Source organism: Pecten maximus, chromosome 12 (genome assembly GCF_902652985.1).
Source record: "Pecten maximus chromosome 12, xPecMax1.1, whole genome shotgun sequence".
Taxonomy (NCBI): domain Eukaryota; kingdom Metazoa; phylum Mollusca; class Bivalvia; order Pectinida; family Pectinidae; genus Pecten; species Pecten maximus.
This window is the reverse complement of record NC_047026.1, coordinates 14,551,519-14,565,138: the sequence shown is the minus strand read 5'-3', so window position 1 is coordinate 14,565,138 and position 13,620 is coordinate 14,551,519. Positions and strand designations below refer to the sequence as shown.

The 13,620-nt window shown below is 33.9% G+C and overlaps 3 protein-coding genes across 5 annotated transcripts in view; 2 read left to right on the top strand and 1 right to left on the bottom strand.

Annotated features, from left to right (window-relative positions):
* Nucleotides 1-781, top strand: part of LOC117338867 (VPS10 domain-containing receptor SorCS1-like) — an 84,162-nt gene extending 83,381 nt beyond the window's left edge. Inside the window, exon 27 of the mRNA XM_033900231.1 lies at nt 47-781. The gene's annotated coding sequence lies outside the window, so the exon portion shown is untranslated. The remainder of the gene's footprint in view (nt 1-46) is intronic.
* Nucleotides 782-1,023: 242 nt separating this feature from the next.
* On the bottom strand, nt 1,024-3,676 carry LOC117340008 (protein O-mannose kinase-like). Of its 2 annotated transcripts, none has more exons than XM_033901752.1 (3): nt 3,451-3,676; nt 1,992-2,277; nt 1,024-1,839 (listed from the first exon to the last, which is right to left on the bottom strand). In XM_033901752.1, the coding sequence occupies exons 2-3, from the start codon at nt 2,250-2,252 to the stop codon at nt 1,099-1,101; spliced, it is 1,002 nt and encodes a 333-aa protein (XP_033757643.1). In that variant the 5' UTR covers nt 2,253-2,277; nt 3,451-3,676; the 3' UTR covers nt 1,024-1,098. The 2 variants fall into 2 exon arrangements, with proteins under 2 accessions (XP_033757643.1, XP_033757642.1); XM_033901751.1 differs by having other exon boundaries at nt 3,425-3,635.
* A 37-nt stretch (nt 3,677-3,713) lies between these two features.
* LOC117340009 (protease-associated domain-containing protein 1-like) lies at nt 3,714-13,587 on the top strand. Of its 2 annotated transcripts, XR_004535351.1 has the most exons (6): nt 3,714-3,819; nt 4,257-4,399; nt 5,459-5,568; nt 7,007-7,174; nt 7,491-11,963; nt 12,042-13,587. XR_004535351.1 is itself a non-coding variant. In XM_033901753.1 (5 exons), exons 1-5 carry the CDS (start codon nt 3,753-3,755, stop codon nt 7,609-7,611), a joined length of 609 nt encoding a protein of 202 aa, XP_033757644.1. In that variant the 5' UTR covers nt 3,714-3,752; the 3' UTR covers nt 7,612-13,587. The 2 variants fall into 2 exon arrangements, 1 of the variants encoding a protein (XP_033757644.1); XM_033901753.1 differs by having other exon boundaries at nt 7,491-13,587.
* The last annotated feature ends 33 nt before the right edge of the window (nt 13,588-13,620 follow it).

Sequence of the window (13,620 nt, the reverse complement as noted above, 5' to 3'; positions counted from 1 at the left end):
ACACTGATGATAGGATAGACAGATTGATAGATAGACGGACAAATAGGTTATGTTACACTGATGATAGGATAGACAGATTGATAGACAGACGGACAAATAGGTCATGTTATGTTACACTGATGATAGGATAGACAGATTGATAGATAGACGGACAAATAGGTCATGTTGTGTTACACTGATGATAGGATAGACAGATTGATAGATAGACGGACAAATAGGTCATGTTATGTTACACTGATAGGATAGACAGATTGACAGACGGACAAATAGGTCATGTTATGTTACACTGATAGGATAGACAGATTGATAGATAGACGGACAAATAGGTCATGTTATGTTACACTGATGATAGGATAGACAGATTGACAGACGGACAAATAGGTTAAGTGAGGTTACATTGATGATAAGATACTGATATAAGGACAGATTGACAAAGGGAAGAATACATACGTGAAATGGTTTATTTGATAAATAGTGGAACTGGACTAGGGTGAATGCCTTTGGCCATGGAGGTATACAAACTGAAATGGTGTCAGTCTAAACTTCGGAGGTCCCAGGTTCGAGTCCCAGCCTGGTCCTTACAGCATTTTTCTCAGATGTGCAGGACTAAATTCATGTGTGGGTGGGTGCGTGTGTGTATGTGTTACGAGGACAGAATATATTATTGTATACTAAGTGTGATGGTTGTGTGTCTGTTGTGTGCACTGCCCTGTGTTAATGTAGACAAAACATTGGCAGCTTTGTACAACCTAGAATCTCAATAAATAACTCTGCAATTGCATATTCTTTGTTTTGTTTGTATTATTGTAATTATTTGAACATCATTTCTCAGATAAAGTAACATGAATACTTCTCAAAACAAGGAAATTTCATCATAACAACCACATATATCCTAACAAGTGACTATCTATATAGAGTGAATAGACCTGAATATTTCTGTGATGTTTTAGGTACATGCACAGGAAAAGCTCATTCTGAAATGCATGTAAACATGCAGTGAAATGGAAAAAAATGTCAAGGAAATTCCATTTTTAAACCTTTATTAAATATGATCATCAGATGAAAGGTGATGATTATGGGCTAAACAGCTGAATAGAGTCAGACATTAGATTTATCTATACTATTCCATACTCTTTCATATTCCTGTAAAACATCAGCTGTAGTGGGCCTAAATGATGCTTGTTCTTCCTTGCAAGCAGAATGAATACTAAACAAATCCAGTTTAACTTTCACAGCATCACTGCCTCTATCGATAAAATTGTTACAGACATCAGGAATTTTCCAGATGTCTGATTTCTCATCATATGGCTGCATCGCCTCATCTCTGAACTCTGTATCATGGGGCCATAATTGTTCTGGAGCTACAAATTCTCCTCCAAGTTGACGATGACCACATTTAATTAGTTGACCTGCTGAGTGATGGACCATTGCCAAGGAATCTACATCATTGAGTACCAATGCCAGGTCATCAGTAATAAGATACTGTTTTAAGGTTTTGTCAAGGTCACTGGAATCGCACATGACCAAGGTCCCGAGTTTATTTGTATGTAGGAAGTTGAGAATCTTTATGTAATTCAGACAAAGATTAAATCTTGTTGCCATGGTATCTGGATGTCCAGAGTCAAGGTCACTGAGAATATTTTCCAGCTGGTCAGCTGAACCAAATTTGTGGTATTGTGTGAAGTAAACATCATTACACGATCCAAGAAACTGGATGACCTCTGGATGACCTTGAAGATGTTGGAGCATATCCAGTCCATATCTGTAATCTTTTAAATACAGTTCTGTGATTGGTTCATTCATTGCTATCATGTGACCTTTCCATGATGCTAAGGACACCTGTTTGTGAGAGAATTAAAAACAAAGGTGAGGAAATAATCTAGTTTCGATATTTACTTTTAAAGAGATATAGAATTATTCAGAAACCTAGCTGTCAAAACTTTCATTTTTGATATATCTTCAGATATGATTTATTGAAATATTTAGTTTACCTGTTTAACTGCTCCAGCTCCAATGACATTGACCTTTACAATGCCATTCTGAAGGTCATGGCATGTGAGCAATGGATGACACTGATTGGACATTGATGGTAAATGGAAAAAGCCTGCTGGACAGATGCGATGACATGATTTTCCATATTTGTCACAAAATAATTGACCTGGTTCCACATTCCAAATTCTAGGCCAAGAGACTGTTGTTACCCATGCTATGATGGAAGGGATTGCCACACAAACAAGGACCTTCAACCACATTCCATTCCAGAAATTATCAGAAAACCTGTGGTTTAAAAAAAAAGAAAATTAAACTTGTGGAATCTATACTGAAAAATCAAGGATGCATCATTATTTGTTATGAACCTAATGATGTTGAATTAAAACACAAGTTAATTTGTATAATCATTAAAAATATGTGAATTCATGATTCAATTTTTAAAGACATTCTAAATTGACACACAAGGGATGTAGCTCTGTATATAAACATAATGGCAATCGGGATGAAGCCCAACAGTAATACAAGTACACATCGCACTTGAATGCCAGTAGACTGGCGCCCTGTCTCAAGAATATCAAAATTATAAATAAAATTGAGTTTCATGATTTTGGTCCCTAGATATGTATGTATGTCTGATTCTAGAACTAGGGGCAGATAATCTAGTATTAGAATTTAGCTTGGCAATTCTTAATAATAGAAATAACTTAGGGTCTGGTGGCTTGTCTAGACTGCCAGTCACAGATCAGGGTACAGCTCATATAAGAAAATAGCATTTCTATGTAGAATGACAATATAGTGTCTCCAACAAATCAGCATGTCTATAAGCAAAGGGCTATAACTCTGTATGAAATGTGACTCAAGACCTGCATATACAGTATATTCGATGATAAAATAGAAAACTACTATCAATTTAATATTGACAGTCTGATCATATATGTACACATTTTCACCCCATTATCCATATGTACTATATCAAAACATGCATAATGTGCTGTGGTTCTGGAATCTGACAATATTCCCTATAAGAATTTAGGAATGTATAATGTACAAATTTATATATTTTGTCATTTGCTGGCACAAGATTAATATACAGAATTGTAAACAATGTAGGCCTTTCCTCTTACTTCATGTAATAAGACTCAAAAGACCTTCATATATATAAAGAGGGAAATTTGGAGACAGTGAAATGTCAATGCAGAGACCTACATTGTATATACAATGTAGGTCTCTGGTCAATGTAAGCTGACTATTTTTTGATTTATACACTATTTTTTGCAAAGTATCGATGTAACCTTTAAAGCATTTATGAAAAATATACGATTAAAGTATAACTTGTGTACGGATGTTTACCCATACATATACCCAAAGTACGATAAATCATAATTATAGGCTAAAAGGAGCAATGCATGCTGCTTAAGCTGACAATGCTTACAGGACGAAAATGCGCCTCGTAAATACCGTGTTATGACTCTTCAAAAGGTTATTACAGATCATACATCTGCTTGCTATATACTACTGTTAATGTCACATCCTTCACAATTACTGAGCTTGCAATAGTCTCACTGATCACACGAAGACAACAATTTCGCTTCATTCGAAAAGTGAGTTACATTTCCGGTTTAGGGTCCATTATATTGGGGGTATATATTTGAACCGACATATAGAAAGTTGGCCATAGAAAGTTCCGGCAAATAGGGGAAGATAACTCTGTTCATCAATAGAGGATTGACTGGGGTGATGTACATGTGTCTGATTCAAACATGTCTTGTAAAGAGAAGGTGTATCATCTGCTTACTGTTGTTGTTGTCGCCGTTTTAAATTTGACAGGTAGGTATTGTATCTAACTGATTCTGGAAAATTACATAAGATTGAACTAGTCTACTAGATCGTAAAAGATGAAATGAAAACATGATATGACACTGACAGTCACTGACAGACGTCGACGTAGCCCGAGTTTCCTCTAGCCTACTCCAATATATTAGAGGTTAACGCGACAGTAATCTTTTGACAGACTCATGTAACCCACCAATGTAATCACGTGGAATACGACCTCATATACGTATGAGTACATCTAGCACTGACGAGGTGTAATCGTGTCGGGCCAGAGGAAACAGAGGAGACTACATACATGATGTTCTGACGATTTTAATTCGTTATTAACATCAGAACCCTTCGGATTAACATACACTGTGCTGTTTTATATGACAGGAGAAAATCTAAAGTGCTTTCATCAAGAAACCATATATTACCGTTTTATGTTGCAGATGCTGATGAACAGATACGTGTAGCAACAACTTCTGACACCAATCTTATATTTGGAAATTCACTTTTCATGGAAGTTTTAGAACCAGAAGACATAAGATTTTTATTCAAAATAAGACCTGCCAAAAATTTTGGAGGTGTTTTTGTAAGTATATATAGGTAAACAAAATATTTTAAAAATATTAAGATATATTAATAAAATTAATTAAAAATATATATGTCAGGTTGATTTCTTCAATATATATGGGCTAGTGTAATCTAATGCTCATCTTCAGGTATAGATTGAATTGTTTGTAAGTGTAGCTTTATTTAAATGATCTAAAATAAAAGTAATGGCTGTGTATCAATCTACCTGTATCCGAAATCATTGAAAGTAAATTACATATTTATATGTATATAGGGTTATTACAACAAGGTGTAAATTAGCAATATAGATTGATCAATATATTTTGTTGGACCAGAGTGTTTGATTCATCAACCTGCATATATTGTGCACTTTATATTTGGATCCATTTATAATTAGGCCCAAGATAAATTAATTCAGGATAATTATTAGAGGTTTCTTATTCTAATATTGAAGTGAACCCAGTGATTGGTCAGGTTATTTGTCTTTTTGGGAGTCAACATTCAGGTCACTTCACCTAAATATATATAAATCATTCTAGATCTGTCACCTCATTGTCCTAATCTATTTGAATCGTATGGAAAGGAGAAACTTGTTTCCATTTTGTCGCAATGTTTCTGTGTGATTTGATCACTGAGACTGGTTGTTATGGAGATCTCAACCAATGAAGATGACCAAAGAATCGATATACTGATAAACAAAAAATGAGGAGAAACAAGGTTTATTTGTGTAGCGGAACTAGAATGGACTGTTTGCCGGTGGCCACCAAGCTCAAATGGTTAGAGTGACTGTCTAGAGTTAGGAGGTCCTGGGTTCGAGGCTGGATCTCTTGTTTGCATTTGTCTTCTTGTTTCATTTGGTGCCTGACTTAATGCCCACAGAGGTGTCATAATGACTCTTGTGTGTCATCAGGATCGAAGACTTTGCTGTAGGAGGGAGGAATGTAGGAGAACTAAGGCTAAACACTGATGGCCAGGTAGCTCAAATGGTTAGAGTGCCCATCGTGTGTTCGGAGGTCCCAGGTTCGAGTTCCTGTCTGGTCGTTGCATTTAATTTTGATTTTGATTTTTTTTTTTACAGGAAAGAAAGTACACAAGGATGCCTTTGATATTAGGAAATCCATACAGTGGATGTAGTCCATTACAAAATTATGAGATTGTGAAGGATAGAATTGTGATGCTTCAAAGAGGGTAGGTATCCTACTCACATTCTACAAATTATGTCCCCTTAGTGTGACAAATGAGAATAAAGTTATCTCCCCTAGTTATTAACCCTGAGCCCCCACTCGATTTGCACTCTTCTTCTTCTAGAATATATCTTCCGGTCACTCGATTTGTAGCTCTTCTGTTTCTGGAAGATCTACCTCTTCCGTCACCAATTAGACAGGATCAATTAAGGTCTAACATACACATTATGTCATATTAAATATGTTTATTGGGACTTAACTCGTAGTTATGTCCCCTTAGTTTAACCAGTGGGACTACTGTATACCTGGTAATTTTAACCCCAGTTTAATTTTCGCCCTTTGATGATAGGGCAAATTTAAAATGGCGGCGAAAATTTCAAGCTCAATTGCAGGATTTACAAGTTATCGTACATAGGCTAATTGTAGTCGGATCCAAGTGTGTTTTATTCTTTACGATTACAAGCAGCACGTGTTATATATTTACACTAAATTTATAAAATAATTTATTGTTTTATTCCAATCTACGCATGTGAAATAAAAAACTAGATCTAAATCTAGGCCTAGCAAATTTGCAATATCACGGTGAGTTAAATCGAGTATATGGGCTAAGACAGCGTACTAGGTTTAGTATATTTGATTAAAAACAAGCTATAAATGCTAAGTACCTTTCAAAATCCAGTCATTTTTTAAAATGATGCACACAAAATAGTATCAAATTCTTGCCATTGTGAAGACTGATTTTATGAGTTCTGCGTCGCTTGTGGCTTCCATCAATGACAAATGAACAAGAGAAAACACTGGTCAGTAATTAGTCATGGCACGATGAACTCACCACTCATCGTGTTTGCTTAAAATTGACCATGCATGCCTGATACTATTTGATTCAATAGAGGCCAAAAGTAAATCTGAACACAGGTAAACGTTGTATATTTCACACTTCAGCTGGATATTCAAAGAAAAGAAAATGGGGGAACTTGATAAATCCCGAGTGTTCCGAGTGCAATTGTATCGAGAATTCCGAACAAAATTTTTCGATTGTAAACGAGGAAAAGACATTTCTTAAAAGTCGTTTAGGGCGAAATTAAAAAGGGGCGAATATCTTTTGTGTTGCTCAAGGGCGAAAGTAACCTGGGGCGAAAAATACCAGGTATACAGTATCTATTTTACTGAAAGTTTGAACATATCTAGGCGAGATTTCATCAATGTTCCTTAGCTTAAGGGAAATCTTTAGCTTATTTTTTTCCATAGCTAATTGATTTATGGAATTATCAATGGTTACAAAATGATAAAAATGTCTTAATTCAGGAACCTCCCTTAAAATCTGTAATGCTTTGTTATGGGAACTTTTAAGTTAAGGAATTTTGATGATATTGGCCCCAAGAATCTGTAAACAATTCTCATTGTTTGCTTAAGTTTTTTTATTTGTTTTTGTTTTGTTGCAGAGAATGCTCATTTGTCACCAAAACTTTTAATGCTCAAAATGCCGGTGCTGTAGCCACGATTATTACAGATAGTGATAAAAATAATGACGATAGTACGATAGATATGATAAAAGATGAAACCGACCGAGAAATTGATATACCAGCTTTGTTTCTACTTGGAAAAGATGGGTAAGTTTCCAACTTTATTGAAGATTATTTCTTTACTATATAGTAGAAGTAGGGCTACTATTTTTTTCTATAAATACTAACTAGGAGCAGATGCCTTTGATCCATTAATATCCAGATAAATCAGAAGCTGATTAGATTTTGAAGGACAAAGGTTTACATTCATATGTGACTTATTTTTATCTGTCCCTTGGAAAGTCATCAGACTGGTTTGACTATATGTGTAGGGTATTGATGCATTGTTGTTTTCCTGTTGTGGTGTTGTTGATGTCATTGTTGTTGTTTACAATGTAATTGTCATTTTGTGATGTTGGTACAGGTACATGATACAGCGGTCCATAGAGAGATACAGCGTTATGGGAGCCATCATTAATATTCCTGTAAACTTGACAGGAGTCCCAATCAATACAGTTAACAAGCCCCCATGGACGTTATGGTGATAATTTGTATGTGGATGTCCAATGTTATCAATATAAAAGTGCTGGTTGTGTAAGATTTCAATAAGGTATTGAATTGGAAGCTATGCATGTTACCCGGTATATCATCAAATAATGGTGAGGGAAGTAATTCTTTCTCTAAGTAGCAATAGTTGAAATTGATGAAAAGGCATATATATATTTGTTTAATTAACAGTTGAAATGAAATGATTTTTATGTGATTTTTATAACCGGTATTGTACCATTTGTAAAACATATTTTCACTCTGAATCAAGTTCTAGAAAGAGGCTTGGTATTGGAACTAAAAAAAGTCAAATTGATTAACTGTTTGTTAAAATGTACCTAATATACATTTCTACCTAAGTTCTTATGCTAAAATTTAAAATTTTCACTATTATATGAAGTAACTTGTTATTTTTCATAAATAATTGCCAGATGTTGAAAAACTTAGCAAAAAATGATCAAATGTGTTATTTCAAATATAAGTTTGCTTAAAAGCACTATATTTTGTAGAAAATTTTCAGACGAGTCCAGAACTCCATTTCCAAAATTTTGATAAATCCCAATACTAACAGATAAACATAGTAGTGGATATTGTAATTTTCATGAGTCCCACAGGGAAAACACAAGCCCAGGACTCCCATATACTGAGTCCCAGCAACCATTGAAAAATATATTAATCAAGCATCTCTGCTATATTTCTAATCATATCGATTTAAGATGTCTTAAAAAAGTGCAAAATGTGATTTTTTGATCATTTCTTATATACATGTAAGATTTGTGTTAGCTTTCACACAAGATGTTGAAGTCAATTAGAATATGAAGTGACGGTGGCAGTTTTATTTGATTTGAGCCATTTTAATGTAGAAGTGTTTTTTTCTTTTGTGGATATGGTTCTGTAATATAATATTTTTTATAATATGGTTCTGTAATATATTATTTTTTATGATATTTTTTTTTTCATATATTACATTAAATGTAATTTTACTTCCTAAATATGAGCAGTGGATGTGTCTTCACATGTGCATGGAACATCTTTGTCAAAATCTAATGGTGAAATATTATTAATACATACATAAAAAAAAAGTTGGAAAGTCTTTGTGAAGGAGCTTAAGAATAAAAAAAAAAAAAATCAAAATAAATCTGTTGATATTCCGAGACCTTTTTGGATATCAACATATTCATTTTGAAGTTATTTTTTATTTCATATATGATATTATATATAATTTAGTTTGATTTTATGTGATTGAGTTTGAACTCTTATTACTAAAATCTGTTGAGATTTAACAAATACTGGTATCATAGTGGTATGTGTTGTATATAAAAGTTAAAATTTTTTATTTTATAATGGCGCTGAACAGTTATTTACATTTTCCACAGATGACAGATTATATTAATTACCTTGATAGATAAAATGTTGCTGAGGCTATTGGACATGGTGTATAGCTAAATAATATATTCAAATGAGTAATTTTATGATAAATGTGCTTTATTTTCTCAGAGAAACAGAATATCAATTTCATTTTAATTATATTAAAATGTTCTCTCTACAATTGGCCATTGAATTAACTATGTCGTAGTACTGTTTTGCCAGTTTCATTATCAATTTTGATGCGGATATTATCATACAATAGCTCTACTCTAAATGATAAGTTCATGGATTGTACTTTATCAATCCAAGGGATAGAATACAATACATTATATATCTGCATTGACTTTGATGACGAAAACTTTTAACATCAATATCTACCTGACTCATTTGTAGCACAATTGTCAAAATTATTGAAATGCAATATGATTTTACATTTCTAAGTAATGAAACTACATTTGGAATGTTATTTTTTATTATTACATTATCAGTATTGTAGCCGCTGCTGATTGGTTTACATCTGATCACATGTTATTCCATTGAATATTGAATTATGCTCTGCGACAGTGATAAAACATACCGGTAGTATTGCGAGCTCGTGCTAGTGTCCTGTTATGTCACATAATTTCAGCCAATCGGATTTTATCAGACATGTACATTCTGTTGAGTTGTGCGAGACTGCAATATGATGTTTTATCAATATATTGGCAGTATTTATGATGTTGTGGCGAATATTATAGAATAAGATGTAGTTTAAATGGCCTGGGATCATACCTTTATTACTCTGTACTCTGTCTTTTATACCAAAATGTAATAAAACAGTTATGACACTTTGTTTCTACCGATATGATGACCTATGGAGCTCAACCGATATGATGACCTATGGAGCTCAACCGATATGATGACCTATTGAGCTCAACCGATATGATGACCTATGGAGCTCAACCGATATGATGACCTATTGAGCTCAACCGATATGATGACCTATGGAGCTCAACCGATATGATGACCTATGGAGCTCAACTGATATGATGACCTATGGAGCTCAACCGATAAGATGACCTATTGAGCTCAACTGATATGATGACCTATGGAGCTCAACCGATAAGATGACCTATGGAGCTCAACCGATAAGATGACCTATGGAGCTCAACCGATAAGATGACCTATGGAGCTCAACCGTTATGATGACCTATGGAGCTCAACCGATATGATGACTTATGGAGCTCAGATAACCAATATCAATCTTGGCCTCCAGCCTTGGTCGATATTTGTTAACTTCCTTCCATTAATCATCATATAGATAGAAATAAAGTGCCATAATTGTGTAGTATCAATTTCCTATTTGTGGTAGGAAAAATGGGTGAATAATGACCTAAACTTGTATCAAATAATGATGTGACCTAGTATATTGTCTATCTCGCCTCTGTAAAGTAATCATTATTTATTGGTTTTTATCAATTCATACTTAATCATCATTGTGTATTTGCCCTTGTTGTAAAATGACTGGAGACTATGAATTTGCCATTTTTATACTGTAATAAGTCCACGGGCCAAATATCAACTTTGATTCAAATTATCAGGTGAGATTGTCACTGGACAATCAAATAGCATTGATGGACAATCAAATAAATAGCATTGATTTGGATTTTTATTAAACTTAACTTGGATTGGTTTATTACCAGGCAAGGGCTTACTATGTGATACATATGGTAATGATTATAGATACGTTTTAGAATATGTCAAAGTGAAAATCTCAGAGGAGGTTAGATTCATGTACAGTCAAACCTGCATTAATGGTTTGGTTCCCAATGTAACACAAGTCACTGTGAATGAACCTGTATATAAGGTCACCTGCAAATAATGGCCTTTTGTTTTTTGCTCCTTAAAACAGGGGTTGGGGGGTGGAAGGGGGGGGGTGCTCCCTCAAACCCCAAACCTCAACCCTGGGGGAAATTCTGCATGTCTACAGTTTCCTGCCTTCTGGTGCATTCTGAGCATGAACTATTACTCCATGGGGCTTTCAAGGGACTTCTAAATAAGTTTTGGAAGCTAAAATTATTGTCACTGTAAATGAAGACAATTTAAACTGAATATTTTACATTTGGCAGAAAATGTTGGCAGACCACAGGGCTGATCTGGATATTCTCGCAGCCCGACCAGATTCCAGGCAGCCCAGGACTGCCGGGCTACTGTTAGTGTTGATCCCTGACCCTAAAGTGGCCTTTATAGACAAGTTTGACTGTATATGAAAACAATTATATTAACTTAAAAATCACCATTTAAATATGACATCACAAATGATTAATTCTTGTTCAATCAAACATTTCCGATTACCGGTAATACAGCTTATACTTTGAATAAATCATATTATATAGTCCCAAGAAAATTTACCGATATTTACAACAATTCATCAAGCTAGACCTGTTCCCATGAGGCCTACAGTAACTAGTCAAGTTCTTATAAATGTCACGCCAGTTAAAAGTTTATGCAATATATTCATATACAATTTTATACCAATTTGACGTAGATTGATATTTGGATAAATAACACGTAATGAGATTCTTAAATTATTAACACAAATATATAGAAAAAGTTTATAGAGTAGCAAAGTACAAATGTAGGATCAGGAAAAGAAATGTTATATTATTACATAAAGGTTTGCTTTCACTCCACATAAGCTAGTGAAGGACAAGAAAACTTGCAATAATGTAACACTTCTACATTGTCGGAAACCCACGAGACTGCTCTTTCCATTTGTTTGCTTCAAATGAATGCAAAGATTCGTGGGTTTCCAACAATGGCTGTGGTAGTGCAAATACTAATATCATAGATATCAAACATTTATGTTAGTTTAGAATTTGTGAATTTATATGTTTTTTGTAGATTTATTATGGTGGTGAAATTTAGATTGCTCAACTTTACAAGAGAATTTAGACTGTCCATGACTACTCTCCACCTTGGTCAGTTTTGTGGTGGACAGTAGGTACCAGTAGGTGACATAAGAGAATTTAGACTGTCCACGACTACTCTTCACCTTGGTCAGTTTTGTGGTGGACAGTAGGTAGGTGACTGGTTAGCATTGCTTTGATAAGTCAAAGCACGGTTAGCATTGCTTTGATAAGTCAAAGCACAGGGAGGGACCTGACTAAAATTCCCAACCAAGAGTCCATATGTATTGTGTTAGTCTGGGTGTGGAAGAAGTTCCTTATTTTTTTTCCATCAGTGACCACCAAATCTTTAACTTGTAAAGCATTATGTATGATTGTTGCTTAAAAATGAAATCCATTTGTAGATCCATTACATGTCTGACAGCACTGGTGTTTACTGAGTATCAGGGAAATGTAGTATAGATTTTTTATCGGTTTGGGGAAAAAATATATGTATTGTTTTAATTAATTTTGAAATTATATTACCTGGATATAAATTGTACCTAGATGAAAGTGTGCCACGCCAGTGACCATTGTCTTCCTTTGGTTATTTTGATATTTCATGTTTTCCTGTATTACAGCATTTTTTACAGTACTCCAAAATAGCAAAATGCTACAATGCCAGAATACCTCCAACATGTGATCATGGTTCTTACGTGTATATTACTGTAAAACAGTTTTCATGAGAATTAAAAAAAAATTGTATTAAAAATTTAAATTGTAATTTGTAGATGTGAGTAATATAACCACTGATGAAGGCTATAGATTTGTGTATTATATCTTATCATCCTGAGATTACTGAATGTTTTAAAAAGTTACCATAATGAACTTCATAAATTCTTGAAACTCATCAAGCCAAAAAAAAAAAAAAAAAGTTGTTTGACTCCTTGACAATGGTTAATGCTATCATCTGTGATCAAGATGGCTATGCAAGGTTTGAATTCCCAAATAATAAAATGTAGAGAATTTTCTTTTCGGAATTATCTGGATTTTTCCTGCGCGTTTCTTTCCAGGTCATAACACAGAATAACATAAACTAAGATAGGAATGTTTTTTTGCCAAATCGATGATGTCCCATTTAAACATGTTTAAATACAAAAAATAAATTGAATATTTATGATTATGATTTTAAAATCTATGGCTGATTCCAATACTGTATCAAGACTTAAGATTTTTTTCCTTCAGATAAAAAGATGCCGACAGCCATGCTTTTAATTTGTAGCCATAAAATTGGTTTGCTTTTCGCATGGTGCAGTCTTAAAATTTATAAATTCTGTTTTCCTATTTCTAATTCAAGGGATGTATGGCAATACTTTATACATCCCTGGCAAATTGACAGGTTTTGGATTTGATTAAGATTAACAATTAAAGCAGTCTCATATAAATATATAACTCAAATACAAATGTACAAGTACTACATATTTGTTGATGCGTTGATCAATTTACTTCTGTCAATCTTTATTTAAAAACAATGTTTTTGTAATTTCGTGAAATCATCCGTAAAAAAAAGAGACATTGATTGACAGTACCTGTGTGTCATCATTTGCATGTTTTTGAGAATGTTTGATTTTATCCAGAAAGTTTGTGTCCGATGATTACAAGTTCTTGTTGAAATTTATCTATGCACCTGGACGGAAAGTCTGATCTTGTTGAATTAAAATCATTACAGAAACTGTTAAATGTTTTCTGTTTGCTTTTTAGGTCATCTGACCC

What these genes read in the sequence shown, in the direction of transcription:
- LOC117340008 (XM_033901751.1), bottom strand. Translation starts at nt 3,486, where the DNA reads ATGATCTGTAATAACCTTTTGAAGAGTCATAACACGGTATTTACGAGG. An exon ending in ACGAGGCGCATTTTCGTCCT is followed by an intron (nt 2,278 to 3,424) that starts GTAAGCATTGTC and finishes TTTAAACCACAG; the next exon opens with GTTTTCTGATAATTTCTGGA. An exon ending in GAGCTGGAGCAGTTAAACAG is followed by an intron (nt 1,840 to 1,991) that starts GTAAACTAAATA and finishes TCTCACAAACAG; the next exon opens with GTGTCCTTAGCATCATGGAA.
- LOC117340009 (XM_033901753.1), top strand. Translation starts at nt 3,753, where the DNA reads ATGTCTTGTAAAGAGAAGGTGTATCATCTGCTTACTGTTGTTGTTGTC. An exon ending in CGCCGTTTTAAATTTGACAG is followed by an intron (nt 3,820 to 4,256) that starts GTAGGTATTGTA and finishes TTTATGTTGCAG; the next exon opens with ATGCTGATGAACAGATACGT. An exon ending in TTTCTACTTGGAAAAGATGG is followed by an intron (nt 7,175 to 7,490) that starts GTAAGTTTCCAA and finishes ATGTTGGTACAG; the next exon opens with GTACATGATACAGCGGTCCA.